The sequence below is a fragment of the Gastrolobium bilobum genome, unplaced genomic scaffold (genome assembly GCF_033153095.1).
Source record: "Gastrolobium bilobum isolate Gb01-03AN ecotype WA unplaced genomic scaffold, APGP_CSIRO_Gbil_v1 utg63881, whole genome shotgun sequence".
Lineage (NCBI taxonomy): Eukaryota > Viridiplantae > Streptophyta > Magnoliopsida > Fabales > Fabaceae > Gastrolobium > Gastrolobium bilobum.
The window spans coordinates 24,239-45,526 of record NW_026898195.1 but is presented as its reverse complement, the minus strand read 5'-3'; the positions used below and the strand labels follow the sequence as shown (position 1 = coordinate 45,526).

The 21,288-nt window shown below is 36.1% G+C and overlaps 1 protein-coding gene and 1 non-coding gene across 2 annotated transcripts; one reads left to right on the top strand and one right to left on the bottom strand.

Moving 5' to 3' along the window:
- Window positions 1-14: 14 nt before the first annotated feature.
- LOC133313734 (uncharacterized) lies at window positions 15-332 on the bottom strand (the record flags this gene model as incomplete). The annotated part of the gene is made up of 1 exon (XM_061515139.1): window positions 15-332. A coding segment is annotated over exon 1 (318 nt), but the record flags the coding sequence as incomplete, so codon positions are not given.
- A 1,299-nt stretch (window positions 333-1,631) lies between these two features.
- LOC133313735 (small nucleolar RNA R71) lies at window positions 1,632-1,737 on the top strand. The gene has a single exon (XR_009751851.1). It is a non-coding gene; the product is annotated as a small nucleolar RNA R71 (small nucleolar RNA).
- Window positions 1,738-21,288: the final 19,551 nt, after the last annotated feature.

Here is a 21,288-nt window from a genome sequence, read left to right as displayed (position 1 = left end):
GTCTAATTATCTACTTTCACCAAAACATTCTCTACTTTCCCTTCCGGATAAACTAGAGACCTATCAGCCAACTGTAATGTGACAGTGGTGGGATTAGGCTCTCCTACTTTCAGCTTTTTGTACACACTCAAAGGCATTAAGTTGATACTAGCACCTAAATCACACAATGTTCTGCCTATGTAGTGGTCTCCTATGGTACAAGGGATTGTAAAACTTCCTGGGTCTCCTAGTTTAGGAGGTATCTTACTAAGAAGATATTGACTGCTCTCTTGTGTAAGAGCAACAGTCTCAAACTCTTCTAGCCTCCTTTTTCTTGAAAGAATTTCTTTCATGAACTTTACATAAGAGAGGGCATTTGTTCCAATGCATCAACAAATGGAATGTTGACATGCAACTGTTTTAGGAGGTCTAGAAATTTCCTAAACTGATTATCTTGCTTCTGCTTTTGCAACCTTTGAGGAAAGGGTGGTGGAGGTCTTTTTGAAGCAGCAGGTGTCTCACTATTTGGCTTAGGGGTCGAACCCTTTTGAGTGGGTTTTTCAATGGAATTATTCCCTAAAGGCTCATCTATAGAGGGCTGAGTGTCTGATTCGACCAAAATGGGTAAAGAGTTATTGTGCACAACCCCTTGGGGGCTATTATGAACAACAGAATTCTGAACAGGTTCAGAATTTGCAGCCTTTTCTTTCTGCATGTTCTCCCCTTCTTCTTCTTTTTTTAATGTGGAAGGTCTAACCACAGCTTCTGGCTGATTTACAGATCTTCCATTTCTAAGCTCTATCATATTGCATTTCTCTTTATTTCTCCTAGGCTCTTTAGTGTTACTAGGCAAGGTACCAGGAGGTCTGGTATTCATAGTGTTTGCTAAATGGCCTAGTTGGGATTCTATGTTCCTCAGGGATGCTGGAATACTTTGCACAACAGCTTCCAAACTGTTTTGCTTGGTCTCATTCTTAACCAAATATTCCCTTAACAAAGCTTCTAAAGAAGAGGATGGAGCAATAGACATCTCACTAGGTTGAACAACAGCTTGCTGCCTTGAAGTTTGTTGGTAATTCTGGGTAGGAAAAGGTATTTTTGTTTGGGCATTAGAAGGACCAGATTGCTGCCCCTGCCCTTGAAAATATTGAGGCTGTTGGTTCTGCCTCCATCCCTGGTTAAAGTTATTGGGAAACATATTTTGGTTTCTATTTTGGTTTCCCACATAAAACAAAGATTCTGGGTTGGATGGGCAGCTATCATACAAATGGGGCCCACCACAGCAAACACAAGTTACACTTGTGTTTATTGCATTAACTTGAGGTTGGGTCACAGGTATTTGAGGTGCAGGAACTTGGGATTGGGATAATCTTGCCTCAATGGTTTGTCCTTGGGTTCTCACTAAATTGGACAGTGCATCAAACTTGGCTGAAAGAGCTGTTACAGGATCTATCTCATGTAAACCAGCCACTCTCCTTGGCTGATTTCTCTCTTCAGGCCATTGGGCATAATTTTGAGTCATTTGTTCTAACAACTCATGGGCTTGGTTAAAGGACATAGTCATAAACATGCCATTAGCAGCAGAATCTGCCAAGGCCCTGTTTTGAGTATTTAGGCCATTGTACAGGGTTTGTAGCACTGCCCAAGAGGGCAAACCATGATTTGGGCATTGCTTAAGAAGGTTCTTGTACCTCTCCCACACATCCACTAGTGTCTCTCCATCCCTCTGCATGAAGTTAGCAATATCACCTCTAGTTTGCACTATCTTATTAGAGGGGAAAAATTTCATAATGAATTTCTCAGCAAGGGTGTGCCAATTGGTTATAGAATTGGATGGAAGGGAGTTCAACCATTCTTTGGCTTTGTCAGCCAGTGAATGAGGGAAAATCTTCAATCTTAACACATCATCCGAGATGTTAGGATTCCTAAAAGTGTTGGCCACTTCTATGAAATTTCTAAGGTGCTTGTGTGGGTCTTCCATCAACAACCCATGAAACTGCCCCATGTTTTGAAGCATGGTGAACATCACCGGTTCTAATTTGAAGGGCACTCCATTCATAGGTTGGGCGATGCTTGGATCTAACTCATCCAACACAGGTATGATGAAGTCCATCATGGACCTATCATTATCATTTATGACAGGTGGGTCCCTTATCCTTGCAGGTCCTCTTACCCCATCATTCCCATTTACACTTCCTAAATCCTCCATTTCTTCAATTTCTAGAAGTGGAATTTGCCTATGTGCTTTCTGGGCTCTTCTCCTAACTCTAAATGTCCTCTCAGGTTCAGGGTCAATTGAATATATGAACGGGTGTGGAGTTGCACTCATGCACCCCTTTTAACTAAAACAGGTAAACCTGACTTAGCTAAAACACCTAGATTACTAACCAACATTTAAGCAGAACAAGCAAAAAAAATAAACACACAAGAACCTGCAAGCAGAAAAGTCCCAAGACAGTTCACAGCCTGACGGCTTTATAAGGCAGTAACAACTCACCCTCACACAGGGTGGAACTAATAATTAAAATAAAAATGAAACTAAAAAAATTAAATGACATAAAATAAACAGAATATGAACAGAACAGATTTTAAACTACCAATATTCAAGATACTATAGAACTAATAACTAAACAAAACTGAAACAGAATTCAAATGAGCTACACTAAAAACAGCAAAAAGAAGCAGTTCAAAAATAGCAATCACACATAAATCTGATCATATACGCCTCGATCCCCGGCAACGGCGCCAAAAACTTGTTGCCTTGCTAACAGTTGTGCAAGTAATGCGCGCAAGTATACGCGACAACAAGTAATATAGGGCTGTTATAAGTCCCAGTTATCGTTCCCACAAGGATCGTTGGCGTTTTGAAATGACTAAAATTTGTAATTGCTTAAAACTGAGTTACTATTTGAAAATAGAAGAAATAAAATTGTAAAGTAAAAAATAATCTAGAATGGACCTAAAACACTACTGTTCACTTTTCTTTTAAAATTTTCATAATTACTTTCCTAAGTTATAAAATAAGAATGAAGAATGAAGCAACTCAAATGACAGATGTGACAAAAAATTTGAAAACAGAATAGAGATGGAAATATGAAATAACAAAGGAAATTGGAAAATCTGAATTGATAAAGAGGTTTAAAAAGGTGGGTTGAGTTCTGGCTCTCCTTCCCCACAGTGCTTGAAAAATAATTTGATTAACAAAAAGCTCATCCTAAGATTCTCAGTTAACAGAATTGTATTGTTAATTTTAATCTCTTAAAAATTATTTTATCCCAAAGTTGCCCACTTCCATATCTCTATGCCAAGTGGGATTAGGACTCTTGAGACTCAGGTCCAATATTACATGAGGACTCATTCATTTCTGAATTGAGATTCCTTAGATGATTTCTCATCTAAGTCCATGTGTCTAATGCAGAATCCAGAATTAGTTGTTTCTCAACAACTAAATCCTAACCAAACCTCTGACATTCGGCCAAAATGCAGATAATTTTAAACATTAGAAAAAAGCATTAAACAACTGAGATATAAAAATTAAAACCAGAAAATCAAATATTTAACAAGCACTGAGGTTTGGGTATCACCTAAACCCAACCTCTAAAAAGTTAGCCACTATCCATATGGATGAAGCTTACAAACAGTAACAGAGAACTACAGAATTCACAAAATAAAAATTCTAAAAACTAAATTACAGCACTGGCCTAACAACCGGCAATCTCAGTGCTGTAAAGACATGCATCAAGTTCATCAAATGAACCAAAATCTCATTACAAAACAGAACTTAAAATAAAATAAAAATTGTTCAAAAAACAAAAACTAAGAAATGGTAAATCAGAATCAGGAGAGGGAAGAAGAGACCGCTTTGACTCACTCCTCTTTCCCTTTTTATAGGGTTCCTTTCCTTCTTTGCGCGATTTTCCTCTCCAGCTCAGCAGGTGTTACGCGCTTCTCGCGCGTTACACACCCGTGGTCCCCAACCGCTCCAAACTTGCATCAGATATTCCAAATGCAATTTCGCTCCGCACTCGTAACAACATCCACATCACTATTCTGTTGGTGTATGGCTTCTAGAACAATGCCTAAAGCAAGCTGTATGGTCACAGATGGTTACAATAATCACACTTGGACTTTGATTTGAGTGGCTGGTGGTTTGTGTGGGCCTTTCAGAAAAATGTTTCACGGCTTAGAGGAAGAGAGATTAGGAAATATGATGAGGGTGGGTTTGGTGTGCGGCTGTGGTTAGGTAGCGTAGTGGGTTAGAGAGAGAGGAGATTAGGGTTTTCTTTCTGATCCCATCAGCTTCCCTTTTCTTTAACTTGGGCCTTCCACAAAAGATCCAGCCCAATTCCTCCTCTTATCTTCTTCTCTTCCTTTCCCTTTTTCTCTAGGCTTTAGTATTTTAGGTCCGGCCCATCACTTTCTTTTTGCTTTTCCTTTTTCTGATGAATGTTAACACAATGGGCCTGTAAAATAACAAGTTTAAGCCCATTAGAATTTAAGCCCAACATAAATTTTTGGGGTATTTTAATCACAAAAATCATTCATTTCTCACCAATTACACTCTAAACCATATGTTCTAAGTCTCATTAAAGAGACTTATCAACTCTCAATATATAATTGAAATAATTAAGGGTGTTGAGGCTAATCCCTAAGTAAATGAAATTATATGGATCACTTGACATTAATTTCCAAACCCAAATTATTGCTTCAAACCATAGGCAATAATACCAAAATATTCAAATTATTCATCTCAATATTGTATGTATAAGGAAACTTTAGTTAATACATACAATCAAATCATTATAATACATGACATAAAATATTGACTAATTTAATTCACACGGTGCATAAATATTAACCTTCAGTCATGGGTTCAGAATCCGTTATACCCATTTATCTTCCTTTTGACACATGAAATTAATGCCAAATTATACAGTAGTTCTACTCCCTTTTATTCAATAAAATGATTCAGTAGCACCGCCAAATGGAGTAAATATTAACTCTCATAAGTTAAGTTATAATCAAAAACCTCAATTAATGTAAAATATAACGGGGCGGGGCGGGCTGAGTTTTCTAAACCCGCTGCCCGCCAAGCCCGCCAGCCCGCCCGGGCTGATTTTTTTATTTTTTATTTTAATTTTTAGTGTAAAATGTGACGGGCTTGGCGGGCAGCCCGCCCCGCCCGCCCAAACGGGGCGGGGCGGGCTGAGATATCTAGCCCACCTTCAATGGCGGGGCGGGGCGGGCAAGCCCGCTTTTTGGCGGGCTTTTGGCGGGCTGGGGCGGGGCGGGGCAGGCAGCCCGCTTTGCCACCTCTAGTCACAAGTCATGATGCACTGCAAACAATGAGCCTAAAAACATTGCAACAACATTTATGCAGTGCCAAAAACCAATGACAGTGAACTAGTCATAAATGTGTCAATTAAATAAAATATTGAACAACCATATGGCCAAATGAAATATGAAACCAATTTCACTAAATCCAAAATGTGAAAACCCATTAAAATATCTCAAAAAGGACAAAGTTTATTAATTATGGGACCTATCCATGTGAACCTATTTCACAAAAGTATACAAGACTCCAAATGGTTTTCACTTATTTTCACTAAAATCAAAACCAAAGATCCAATAATTTAGAGGCTCAAATCATATGTGAAATCTAAATTACGAAAAATAACATGTCAACCAAAATGAATATTGAAACTTTAATGATTAAAGTCCAACAGCAATGCCAGTAGCCCACTTAATGTAATATAAAAATAGAATATCTCAAGGGCATGACTTTAGTACTTTAAGCTCCCATATACAAAATATTAGCAATTAATGCGTGAGCGATATAACTATACAAAGACAATGATAGTGTAACTGTAATACACTCACTAAAGTCATGAAAATCAAAAATCCAGTCAAAACATTAAACATGGATCTTCATGACTTAAATAGTACATAAATAGTACTAATATCCAAAAATAAAAATAAAAATTAAGATGTATAGATCCAATCAAAAGTTTCAACCCACGTTGAAAAGAGAGGCCTGATCTAATAATAATCCATTTATTTCACAACACCAAGTGTTTCACTAAAAGTCAAATGTGATACAGTAACCGAAAATCTTAATGAATTTCAAAGAATCACTATATATTAATACGCAAATCTGAATACCATAATTCACACTAACAGTCCAAAATATTTCGGAAATGGAAATCCAGTTAAAACAAATTAATAAATCCAACCAGTAATGCCACTGATTTTCCGAAAACAATAATAACTAACTTCACCTTGGTTGAAATAGTAAACATAGAAGACAGTAACCAAGAAAATAATTCACGTTAGCATTGAATAAAATAATTCACGTTAGCATTGAATAAAATAATTCACTATAATTCTAAAAATACACTATTCTGAAAGTGTATTCCACGAAAGATACACAACGCTTATAAAAATTGTTCTCTAAAGTTCAAAGTTTATGAATTGTGGGAGGTGCCCATGTGAATCTATTTCACATAAGTTATAAATAATTCCAAATACATGTACAATGAATATAAAATTCAAAAGTGGTACTAATGCCACAAAAAATAACAAAACACTAAGCCTATACTTAGTTGCCCACATACTAATAAGTAATAAATGTTAACTCATTGTGGGTTTCAATAATAAATATAAGTATTCATACTAAGGTGAATAAAGCCATGAATTATTTTTATTCACAACATCAAAAAATATTTCAAAATAATAAGTGAAACCAAAAGTTGGGACCAATTCACACTAAAAATTGCTAAATACGAATCGGAACACTAAGCCCATGTAAGTGTGAAAACAATGAAACCAACTCATAATTGTATAAAGACAATAATAATATAAAAGTAATACACTCATTAAAGTGAAATCAGAAATTAATTTACTAATAAAGCCACAATTAGACACAATTTCAGGATCTCCAAATTCATGCAATAGTAGATGCACAAAATTTTAATAATTGTTTCCCAAGAAACCAACACTTTCAAAAAATGAAAATTTTCACACAAAAAAAGCAAATCACTTTATAGTGTCAGCAAATTCATTGAAACTAAAAATTCAAGTTTACAAAACAATTTTGTTGAAACCAAAACAATTCATCAGACAAGAATACTTGAATCAGAATTCAAAACATGAATAGTGTCATAACACTAACAAAACTGAAATAATTTTTCGGTAATTTATATTCTCAAAATTCGGGCATATATATATTTTTATATAATTAAATATAGAACAAAACTTAATAATTCTATAAAAATACATAATGCACCGAAAAAATTGCAAAATATACATCAACAATTCACAAATATTCCAAGGATCAAACAATTAAATTTTTGTGAATTTTAACTTAAAATTAACTTGTAATAAAATCTGAATAGCACATATTCATAAAATAAAATAAAAATGTGCTTGAATTGTATATTGAATAAATACCACATACAGGATATTCAGCAATTCAAATCCAACAACTCTCGAATCAAACATATATACACAGTATCTGTGACAGAAATCGAGATGGAAATCGAGACTAAGACAATTGAATGCACTGTGTATATAAATAAGATTATTTTATATATGAGGATTAATTTTTTCATTTTACATGAGAAAATTTTCTCATGCTACACACTCAACATATAAGTGGGTCCACAAAAAAGTGAAAAGACAAAAAAATAAAGATGGAATCCACCTTTTAATTGTGTGTGTAACATGAGAATCTTTTCACATGTAAAATGAGAAAAGATTAACCCTTTATATATATATATATATATATATATATATATATATATATATATATATATATATATATATATATATATATATAATAGTTTGCCATTTGCTATGACAATTGACATGTAAATTGTTTCGCGACAATTTAAAAAGTAATTGTATATAAAGAAAGAGAAATGTTTTTCTCGTGTTATATGATAATTCTTATTTCAGTTACACACATCAAAATTCGAGCCAGCATTTTTTTCTTTTAATTATGAAACCCACATAATTATGTTTCTACCTAAGATAATGTAATCTTATATAATATGAAAAAAAAAATTACCAATAAAGAAAACATGTAAATCAATAGAATTCACGAATCACGAAAAGGTAATTGAATATGAGTTTTATAAAAATTATGTTGTAGGAAAAATAATTATGTAATATTATAAAAATTCATTTTGCGTGCTGTATTTTTTTTTTTTTTAAAATGTGAACTCCACAAAATATTATGTGTGTAAGAAAATTTATTGTGACAAATGCATATCAACATTGAATATATGCTTTACAATATTTTCACGAAAAAGTTTCAATCGTATGCTGTGCAAATCGTATTCTGTGCAAAAGTTGATTCACGAAAATCGAGATATAAAGAATACTTTGTAAATCAATATATCTGTGCAACAATTGAATCCTAATCGTGATGGATACTGAACAATAAATTGAATCCCTCGTGACGGAAATCGAGACAGTAATTGTAACAAAGAGTGCAAATGCAATTCATGAAAATCAAAGATAACAATTTATTCAATAACTCAGATTTTCAAAAAATAAATCGCAACACATTATGGGTCTTATGATCATACATGTCTGACTCTCATATCAAATATAAGAAATTTTCAAACAATAATTCAACATACATACCGATATTTGGTCATCTTATTTATCGAACGAAGAACCTTAATCTCACGGCTAGAGTCTTTCTCTCTGTGACCTATTCCAAAATGGCAGTCTTCAGCGATGGGAACATGACGGCTCATGAGGCTTAACCCCAATATAAATAGGCTAGAGAGGGGACCTAGCAAAACTCTAATCAACAGTGTGTCTGATGGATCCACCCATCACAAAAGCTCAACCAGACACTAATACCTGTGGTGCCCAACTAGGCTCAATAGCAAAAGATGTCAAAAGCCCAACTCAACATGATCACAATGGACTTATCACAATAGAATAAATTGGAATATCCATTAACCCGATTATTTTAGAAAATACAAAAAAATTAATTAATATTGCCCACATATGAAATTTCTAACAATAAATAGGTACAAAAAGTGTGTACTTGGAGTTTTTAATCTCTTATTAATTATGTTTACCTTTTGGATATAGGCCTTGAATATCTCAAGTTATTAGCTAGTTGATATGATCGTTGGGATAGGATTATCCCTTGATCTTCTAGCAATTAGGATGTTAAGATATATCTCTTAATTTTCTGTTAGATGGGTTTATTGGAGGTTATTTGAATTTTGAATTTTGAATTTAATGTAATAGGAGTTGATTGCGAGTTGATTGCGTTTTGCATTTATTAGGAATTTAATGTAATAGGAGTTGATTGGGACCATATGCTGAGCCAGACGATTGGACCAGGTGACAACCGAGCAGGGGTCTATGTGTTTCACTCTGCGCAACCATCTATTGCTGCTGTTCGCACTAGAGAAACTGCAGAAGTATGGCATAAACGATTAGGACATGCATCACATGAAGTTGTTTCTTTGCTTCCTTTTTCTAGTAGTTTGAAAAAAGAAAATCAAAATAAGGCGTGTGATATTCGTTATCAAGCCAAACAAGTTCGTAGTATGTTTCCTTTGAGTTTTAGTAACAGTAAAGCATGTTTTGATCTTATTCATTGCGACACATGGGGTACTTATAAAACTTCATCTTCTTCTGGTGCTCGTTATTTTTTGACAATTGTTGATGATTACAGTAGAGCTATTTGGGTATACATGCTTGCAGATAAAAGTGAAACCTTTTCTAGGTTGCGGAAATTTATTCTCATGATTCAGACTCAATTTCATAAAACAGTTAAGGTGGTCCGGTCTGATAATGGCACAGAGTTCAAAAATAATAATTTAACTAAGTTGTACACATATATGGGCATTTTAAGTCAAACATCTTGTGTTCATACACCGGAACAGAACGGAAAGGTGGAACGAAAACATAGGCACATACTTAATGTGTCTCGTGCGTTGTTGTTTCAGGCAAACTTGCCGGTTGAATTTTGGGAAGAAAGTGTCTTGGTAGCCGTCTATCTTATAAATCGAACCCCATCTAAGGGTCTTGGAGGTCGAACCCCACATGAACTGTTACATGGTATTCCACCTGATTTCGAACGTTTGAGGGTTTTTGGAAGTTTATGTTATACAGCGGTTCGCCCCAAACCGCACGATAAATTCAGTTCTCGTTCACGCCGTTGCATTTTCATTGGCTACCCTATTGATCAGAAGGGGTGGTGTGTGATGGATCTAGAAACTCATGAACGTTTTGTGAGTCGTGATGTTCGCTTTCATGAAGATGAATTTCCATTTGCAACAAGGAACCATGTTGATTATGAAGTTTTCTCGCCAACTCTTCCTGCCATTATCCCACACAGTTCTAATCCTGGTTGTGATACTCAAAATGAGTTGTCTATTGCTGAAGAGAGGGGAAATCCTACATCCATGTATCCAGCTGAAAATGTTGAGGAAGAACATGAGGCTGAACCCGATATTATTACAGGATCTACAGAGATTGTTACTGCTCCAGCAGAAGATCCACTTGTGCGTCATTCTACTCGGACTCAGAAGCAACCAGAATATTTAAACCAATATGCCTATAGAATTGAAACACATAGTACCTCTGTACCTGTCACCAATTCTGATTGTGCTGCTCTAATAAGGTACCCTTTACACAATTATGTTGATTTTGATAAATTTTCTCCTAAACATCGAGCATTTTTAGCCGCTGTTGATGCAGGATATGAGCCAACAAATTTCCGTGAAGCAATGACGGATACCAGGTAGATTGATGCAATGAGAAAAGAGATCTCAGCACTTGAGAGGAAACCAATACATGGCGTATCACAGACCTTCCTCTAGGAAAGCATGCCTTGCCCAGTAAATGGGTTTTCAAAATAAAATATAATGCAGATGGTTCGATCGAGCGATACAAGGCTCATCTTGTTATTGCAGGAAATAGACAGGTTGAAGGAGAAGATTATGGTGAAACATTTGCACCCGTTGCCAAAATGGTTAGTGTGCGAACGTTGCTTGCTGTTGCATCTGCGAAAAAATGGGAGGTGCACCAGTTAGATGTACACAATGCATTTTTAAATGGAGATTTGGAGGAAGAAGTCTATATGCGCTTTCCTCCAGGTTTTCGGCCATCCACTGACTCTTCTCATCAGGTGTGTCATCTTCAAAAGTCATTATATGGTTTAAAGCAATCACCACGTAATTGGTTTTCTAAGCTCCGTTCTTCGTTGCTCGAACATGGATTTGAAGAATCCAAGGCTGATTATACATTGTTTTCATTTTCTCGTGGTGATGTATTGTTAGCTCTTTTGGTGTATGTGGATGACATAATCTTTGCTGGGAACAATACCGCAGCTTGTATGCAGGTGAGAAATTATCTTAACACTTGCTTCAAGATCAAGGATCTGGGACCACTGAAGTATTTTCTAGGAATAGAGGTTGCCCGGAGTCAATAGGGTATTTTCTTGTGTCAACGAAAGTACGCATTAAGCATTCTCACTGAGGCAGGCTTGAGTGGGAGTAAACCAGCAGTTACTCCCATGGAACAAAATCATAGGTTAGCTCTTGATGATGGACCCTTATTTGACCAACCAGAACGTTATCGACGACTTATTGGTAAACTTATATACTTGACCATCACCAGGCCTGATTTGAGCTATGCGGTTCATGTTTTATCACAATTCATGTAGGCGCCACGTGAGACACATTTTCATGCAGTTACTCGTGTTTTGCGTTATATAAAAAAGAGTCCCGGGCATGGTGTTTTGCTGCCTTCTATTAGTGATTTAAAGTTACATGGTTATTGTGATTCAAATTGGGCGTCATGTCCCCTTACAAGGCGGTCTGTTACAGGTTTTTGTCATGCTTGGTCACTCTCATGTATCTTGGAGAACAAAGAAACAAGTCACCGTAGCTCGTTCTTCAGCAGAGGCCGAATACAGGGCCATGGCTGCAGTTACTTCAGAGTTGATTTGGCTTAAAGGATTTCTCTCGAGTCTTGGAGTTAATCATTCTGGTCCTATGGATCTCCTATGTGATAATCAAGCAGCGCTTCACATTGCTGCTAATCCAATATTTCACGAGCGAACTAAACATATTGAGCTCGACTGTCACTTTGTTCGGGATCATATTTCTGCGGGTCATATTGCTACAGCGCATGTTCGTTCTCAATCTCAGCTAGCAGATTTGTTCACAAAGGCTCTTGGACACTCGGCCTTCCATGGTTTCCTTCCCAAGTTGGGCATTTCATCCTTACATGCTCCAACTTGAGGGGGAGTATTTGAGGTTATTTGAATTCTGAATTTTGAATTTAATGTAATAGGAGTTGATTGCGAGTTGATTGCGTTTTGCATTTATTTGGAGCTGATTGCGTTTTGCATTAATTAGGAGTTGATTATATTTTATTAGGAGTTACCTTTTTACGAGTTGATTACAGATTGTCATCAATTCAAATTTATTATAATTTATAATTCTGAGCCTATTTATAAGCAACATTTCAATAAAATGAACAATAAGAGTGTAGATACCAATTTTATCTGGGTTGTTGAGAAATCAATTCAATCCCTAACATAGAGATAAGCATATAAAATTGACGAGCTTTCAAAAGAGACGTGTGGATGTGTGTGGCAGTGTGGGTGCCAAATGTAGACACTATCGATGGATGAATGGATGGTTGTGATCTTAACTTCCTGGTGCCACTACATAAACCATATCATTTCGAATTCAAACTTATCTATAACATTAATTATAAGGAAGACGTGCCCTGTGCGTAAAACTAAGAAGATAAATGAGAAACATCCTGATATATTATCTTAGAGAGATATTAATGTATAATGGTTGATTGGACTTGTTTATTGGGCGTGTGAGAATTATATTTCATGTTTAGAGAGAATTAAGTGTATAATTTTAGGAAAAAATATTTTCAGTAAATATTGCAAATAAGTTATATGCAATTATTTCAAAAATGATGTCGTTTTAGTATTGAACTTACTGATAATTATTTTAAAAACGACGTCGTTTCGTCTTAAAATTAAAAAAATATCATAATTTTTGTCACATCGTATTGAACTTACTGAAGATAACTTATCTACAATAATTGTAAAAAAACGAACCCATAAATTTTATTTAAAATATTTTTAAGGCCTAAATGGTAATTTGGTATGCCAAATAAAGGGATTGTGAAATAGCTTGACGCTGGAATAATGGTAAAAGGACAATAACCGTCTTGGGGCTTTGCCCTTATATGTTACCCAAAAAAAAACGACAATAATTCTCAAATAATTATTCCTTTTATACGAAGGGTCATTAAAGTGAAAATATTTTCAATGGTACGCATACCGAATATTCAGTATATATTTTATTAAATATGACAAAAAATAATAAACTCATATTATTCTTTGATAAATGTCATTTTAACTTAAAATCTTAAGACATTGGATAAGGCTAAATTAATTATTTTATATCTCTCTAACACATTCCCTTACGTAAGAGCCCTTTGAGCTTGAAGCGTGAATATGACACAAGTCTATTATTAGTCTGTCTTGTGCTGCATAAAACCATTTTTTTTTTTTTTGCCTTGTGCTTTTCTTAATTTCACCTGAAAGTGGAGGCATTGAAGATTGAACTCGTGATCTTGTGATTGATTACTAAAGTTCTGATACCATGATAAGCGTCACTTCAACCCAAAACCTTAAAATATTGGATTAGACTAAATTAATTATTTTATATCTCTCTAACATACTCACTCACATAAGAGCCATTTGTGTTGGAAGCGTGAATATGATTGTCACAAGCTCATTATTGATCTGCCTTGTGCTGCACAAACCTTTTTTTTTTGTCTGCCTTGTGAAGAATACTAAATTCAAAATTCAAAATATGTAATAGCAACGTTACCTCCTATACATAAAGATATGTTCCAACCCAACATGCACTAGTTATCAACTAAAGTAACAAAAAGATCAAGAATAAATATCTTTTTCGGTCTTCAGCAAATTTTACGATGTCCATTTTAATTCCAAACAAATAAAAAGACTATTCGTGGTCACTCAGAAATTCAAAGTGTACCCATTTTAGTCCTTTTGAGGGACTAATATAGGTCTATTTTGAATTTGTGAGAAATCACGATTTCAACTAAATGGGTCCATTTTTAATTTCTTAGAAACCACAAATAGTTTTTCATTTGTTAGAGACTAAAACGGGCATCGTAAAATTTGCTGAGAACCAAAAAAGATATTTACTCACAATCAATTATGATATTCAAGTTCAGCTTAATTATTTGCTCTGAACTAGGAAATCACAAGTACAATGATAGTAGGTTCTGCTTCAAAGCTTGATTTGCTTTGGCACGAAACTATGCTTTGGCTGTATTGAACGCTAGTTATGTAAATTCTATCTAATAAACTATTGCTCTCGTACAATTAGAGATAAGCATAAAGGAAGCCACAAAAGAGAATTGGAGTTATGCGTCAAAGCAGTTAGTGTTAATATGTATGAGTTGGCAGTGACAATAAAGGAAGCCACTATTTTGTCCCTTAGCTAGGGGAGCAACTTGTTTTGGGGACCATAGTTTTGTAGATTCTATTAGATGCATTCTCTTACTATAAAAACACAAGAGTAAATATCATTTTTAGTCCCTAATAAAAAATACGAACTTCACTTTAATTACCTACAAAAATAAATTAGTTATTCTCTAACAAATTTAAAGTGGACTCATTTAATTGAAATCGTAGTCCCTCACAAATTCAAAAAAGACCCATATTAGTCCCTCAAAAGGACTGAAATGGGTTCACCTTGAATTTGTTAGGGACTAACTGACTAATTTATTTTTATAAGGGACTAAAGTGGGGACCATATTTTTTGTTAGGAATCAAAAAAGTCTTTACTCAAAACATAAAGTTGGTGGATATATAATTGGTTAACGTTTCACTATATTGATGTTTAACTTTGTGGACTTTTTCTTGGGACAATTTTTTTTTCTTTATTATTATTAATGTTTTTAGTACCAAATTATAAAATTTTAGATTCAATAGACCAAAAAATATTCCATGTCACTGGGAGGGGATGATCCATGCCATCATTCATTAAAATATCTTTTTTTTTTTTTGGTAAACAAAAGGCCTAAGCCCAAACACACACAGAGAAAAACAAGCAGGAAAACCTACAAGCTACACACCACATCACGTGGCCTTACTAACAGAAGCCAAATCCGCTTGCAGTAAAAGAGAAACACCGGAAAGAGGTTCCCACCAAATCCTAGAAACTAATTGATCCTGATCCTCAAGCAAATAATTGGCCAGCCAGTCCGCTACAGCATTGCCTTTTCTATAAGTATGACAAAACGAAACTGACCAATCCTTAAGAATCCAAATCCGTATACGAGATATCAGCTGACACTCACAGATTGCTATACCATTCTTGGATAGCATAGTGATCACACTAGAAGAATCACTTTCAATCAACACATTTCCATAGCCACAATTCCAAGCCATCTCCAAACCCCTGAGAACCCCCACAATTCAGCTTTGAAAGAGTTGCACACCCCCAATCTGTACGCAAAGCCACCTAACCACCTCCCAGTATCATCCCTTAACACACCTCCGCAAGAAGCCAAGCCAGGATTACCGCGAGCAGCACCATCAGTATTAACTTTAATCATGCCAGTACTAGGAAACTGCCAAGCTACGTCAATGGACATGGTTCTACGCTGAGCATGCCGCGAAGACTGAAAACAGGAAGCAGTGTGAATATCTTCAACAAGGTTTCTAATAATCCTAATTCTGTCCGAAGCCGAGGGCATGGGAGAACCTTGGAAGACATCATTTCTCCACAACCAAAGCTTCCAACAAGCAACAAAAAAGAAAGACAACCAACTCGGCATATTACCCACTGACAGCTTCAACTTAAGATTAAAATCAATCCAGGTTTGCAAATCACCAAGGAAGAAGATAGTGCTAGAAGCAGTTGGCACCAGATCATTCCAAATAGGAAGCACCTGCTGACAATCCCTTAAAGAGTGAATAACAGTTTCAGTTTCCAAACCACAAATGGGACACAAATCATCACCATGATCCCAATGAGCAGTTCGGTTCTTAGTTAAGAGCCTCCCATGCAACACTTTCCACATAAAAAATTTAATCCTTTGAGGACCAAACCAATACCACAGAGTATCCCAACTATGACTAGTGCTATCAGCCGAAATAACCTGATCCAATAAGGACAGATAGACTGCTTTAACAGAAACACCAGCATTCCCAACCAGATTCCACCCACTCTTGTCAGGACCATCAACATCACTAGGGGGAAGAGTACCTTGCAACGCATGAATAACGTTATCAGGGAGCCAAGGGGTAATCCGAATCCAGTCCCACTCCCCAGCATTTGTAACCATATCAGCAGCACTGTCCTCCATCAGCAAACTGGAATCCCTCCGGGAAGAGACTTCAAGTAACGATTGATTGGGTAGAAGCCAATGATCCTTCCAAAACTTGATCCTACGGCCATCACCTAACTCCCAAAATAATCTATCCTCCATACACTTCCAAACACGACATAAATTTTTCCAAAAAATAGAATCAGCATTGGAAGCAGTGAAGGCAACAACTCGTCTAGAATTGGCTGAATACTTAGCACGCAGAACATGATTCCACAATTGATCAGGATCAGAGAAAAACTGGCAAGCCCTCTTAGCAAGAAAAATATCATTCATCAACTGCATTCGCTTCAGACCCAAACTACCAGCATGTTTAGGTTTCGTAATTGTTTCCTAACTGATAAGATGGTTTTTCCTAACCTGATCCAAATCACCCCAGATAAAACCCCTTTGCATTTTTTCAAGCCTCATACAAATGGAAGAAGGATTTTGGTATGCTGCATCTGAAAATAGGGGATAGCAGCCAAAACCGAATTTGACAAAGTGATACGACCAGCTTGTGACAAGCTTTTTTGATTCCAACCATTAAGCTTACCCTTAACTTTTTCCATAATCCCCTCAAAAATATCCTTAGAAACCCTGCCATGTCTCATCATAGAACCAAGGTATCTACCAATATACCTGACATGCTTAAACCCACTCCTTTGGGTGATACTGTTAATAATTTCAACATCAGTGTTCCTAGAGAAATAAATGCTAGTCTTCTCAACACTGAGTTTCTGACCCGAAGCCTCCTCAAAGAAAGAAAGACACTTATGCAGAACCTCAAATTGCTCCACACTAGCCTCCATAAAAACCATGACATCATCTGCAAAAGCAAGATGAGTAATAGGAGGACCTCACTTACCCACCCGAATTGGCTTCCATAACCCACCATTTAAAGCAGTCGTAAAAATGTGAGACAACTTCTCCATAGCCAAGACAAACAAATAAGGTGAAAGAGGGTCACCTTGCCTGATACCTCTCGAAGGAAAGAAATCACCAGTTTTACCACCATTCCACAACACATTAATCCTAGCTGACTCCACACAAGACATGATCAGCGTAATAAAATGATCAGGAAAAGAGATTTCCTCAAGAACACTTCGCAGAAACTTCCAGGAAAGCCTATCATAAGGCTTAACCAAATCAATCTTAATAGCCATAAAAGCTTTCTTTCCCTTCATTTTATCCATTGAGTGAACCAATTCCTGGGCAATGATAATGTTATCCTGAATTTGCCTATTAGGGACGAAACTTACCTGAAACGGGGCAACCAACTGATCCATCATAGGCTTCAGCCTTAACACCAGAATCTTTGACAAAATCTTATAAAGAACAGAACACAGGGATATAGGTCTAAATTGAGAAATAAACATAGGATTTTTCTCCTTGGGGATCAGCACCAATAACGTAGAATTGATCGCAGCCACCATTGAAGGATTGGACCAAATCTTCCTGATTTCATCAGTAATTTGCTCTTTAACAGTCTGCCATTGTCTTTGAAAAAATACTGCAGGAAAACCATCCATACCAGGAGCTTTAAAGGCTCCCATGGACTTCAAAGTACTAGCAATTTCGACACTGGTTGGCATTATACACATGCTATCCCGAGCATCAGTGGAAATAGGCTTCCAGAAATTAGGAGAAGAAAACCACCTATGAGTCCAAGATTCCTCAGTAAATAAATTCCTATAGAAATTGCAAACATGCACCTTAAGGTCGTTGGGCTCCTCAATCCACTGGTTAGAATCATTTCTGAGCTTAGAAATTTTAGTAGAGCTTCTTCTAACAACAGTCCTCAAGTGATAGTAACGAGTATTCTTATCAGCATCAGCAATCCAGCTATGCCTAGATTTTTGAAACCAAAGCATCTCCTCCTCATCCAACACCACATCAAGGTCATGTTGCAAACGCTGCTCAATACCTTGTAACCTTAAGCAATCAGCCAAGGACCGCTGCATTTGAACGTTACCAATCTGCTTAATTAAATCCTCTTTCCTCATGTTTATGTTGCCATAGACCTCCTTATTCCATTGTTTAAGCTTAGGAACAAAACGGCTCAGCATCAAATTGATATCAACACTATTATCCCAACCAGTTCCCATTAACTCTGCAAACTTGGGATGGTCCATCCAGGAAGCAAGAAATCTGAAAGGCCTATCCTGCCAAGGAGTATGATTACTGGAGATCTTCAGTAACAAGGGATCATGATCTGAATGCAACCGAGGAAGCACTCTGACCTCAGAATCTTCAAAAGAAACTCTCCAGGGAAGGTTAACACAGACTCTATCTAATTTTTTATAGACTCTCTCAAGATGGTTCCACTTCGGTCCTTGCCAGGTGAAATGAGGGCCAAAGCTATGAAGATCATCAATGAAACAGCTATCAAGGAACTCCGAGAACCTATCGCACTTAGCTCTATCAATTGGAGATCCACCCTTTTTCTCACTGACATCTTTAATATCATTAAAATCACCCGCAACAACCCACAGAAGACTATTATTTTGACTAATCTGATGAATATCATTCCACAAAAGATGCCTCTCTTCTTCTCGAGGACTAGAATACACAGCCGTACAAACAAAGTGAAATTGGTCACCAATACCCACCCTCAAGTGCAAATACTGCTTAGATTGAGATATAAGATTCACAAAACATCTATTAGAATCCCACATCACCCAAATACCACCAGAAAACCCAGCTGCTTCCTCAAACAAAGCTTTATCGAACTTCAGCTTCTTCATAAGCTTGCTGCTATTCCCACTGTTAGTAAGAGTTTCCATTAACACAATAAAACAAAAACCATGCTTGTCCTCTAACAACTTTAGGGTACGACCAAGCATAGGCTTAGCAGCACCTCGACAATTCCAAAAGAGAACTGACATTAACACGATCTTTGGGAATTTGCAGGGTGAGCTTTCACCTGCGACAAACGCCTTCCTAACTTTGCTCCTGTACCACGGAGGGTACCAATACCATTTCGGAGCTCAGCTTGATCAATACCAGCACTACCAGATGCCACTCCATTTTTATAGCCCTTGCCCAAACTCCTTTTCTTCCCCCGAGAGACAACCATCCACGGACCAAGACCCTCCGTCTGCTCATTATCCAGATTGATAACATCCGAACCACTAACAGGAACAAGAGCCCTACAATTAAGTATACTCTCCATTAGCATCCTTATCAACAACACCTGGAATAGAACTAGGACAAGTTTCCATCCTATGGCCATACTTCCCACACTGATAACAAATGAGATTTACTCCCTCATACTCAACCTTTTTGTACTGATTCTCAATCGTGTATTCAGCTTTTAATGGTTGACTTAAATCCAACTCTAAGCAGATACGAGCAAACTTCCCTCGAGCCAAGTTTGTCGTCGCAGCATCCAAACAAATGAACTTACCAAGCCAATCAGCAACCTTTTTCACCAAAGAAGAATTAACATACTCCAATGGGAAACCCAGTAACCTAACCCAGGCAATAATTTTATTAATGGATGCTTGAAAAGCATTAAAATTAGGTTCCCAAGATCTAATAGCAAGATAATGGTCAAATATGATCCAACGGCCAGCGGTCAAAGCATGATCCATATCAGATTCTTTTTCAAAACGAACTAAAAAGAATTCATTCTCAATATCTGTGACATGAATTTTCTCATCCCTCTCCCACATATTTTCTAACCTTTTCTCATAAAACCGATAGACAGTTTCTTACCCAGCAATTTCACAATAAGGGACTGTTTCCAAGGCTTCCAAGCTTTCTGTTTAAAATCATCTGATAACTTGAAGTTTGTTTTGCCATCCTCACGGACCTCAATCACCACTTCTTCATCCTCATCTAGCGCCATCTCTTGATCAACATCACTCTTCTTTTCTTCCTTCATGTCGTTGCGCGCATCTGCATCTGCATCAGCTTCTGCATCCTGTGCTGCAGCTTCAACATCTTCTTCTACATCTAATACCCATTCACCATTGTGTCTCATTAAAATTTCCTTGAAGCTAGCTTGTCCCTCCATCCATGCTTCATCTCTTGGGATAAGGGACTGATCATTTGAAAATGATCCATCTTCTTTATGTTTCTTTTTGCTTCTTTTAAGATTATCCACCTCCTGTGATCGAAGTTCCATCGCACCATCCATTAAAATATCTTTTATTACTCTGTCTTGAGAATCATGGATGATACAATACATCGCTTTCTCTATTTTCTTTGACTGAAATCAGCGGTGTAGTAAACATGTTCACATACGGAGTATAAATTTCATTTTAAAATATTGAATAATATTTTTTATTTTAAGTAATTATTTAATAATATTTTAAATAAATTAATTATATATTCATTAAAAGATGATTTAAAATGGATTTTATTTTAATCTAATGATAATTAATATTGTCATATAATATTAAAAAATATCATTATGTCTTATTTAAAAAATAAATAACAAAAAAAATTGAATAGACAATAACATAGAAAAAATAAAAACAAGTTTAATTTATAAAATACTTTAGGCAAATTAAGTAAATAAAAATTAAAAGTAATTATAAAAGAGTGTGAAAAACAAAATAAATGGTAATAGCCCCATCCAATGAAGCAAGTTAATTAAAAGTTAACAAAAATTGTATGGTAAATAATTACATAGATTTATATAATTTTTTATACATTTTACATTAAAAAAGATGGCAAGAATCTCTTATGTAATTGTCTCCTAAAACACAAACATATATGTACTAAAAAAAAAACACAAACATATTAATATTTGTAAAGAAAGAGTTCATGAACAGTGCGCAAGTATTGTGTGTGATAAATAAGTACACAAAATCTTAGGATACGTTTAATTTCATAAAAATTAAGGAATATTACGTTACAAGAAGGACAAAAACCAGCTCA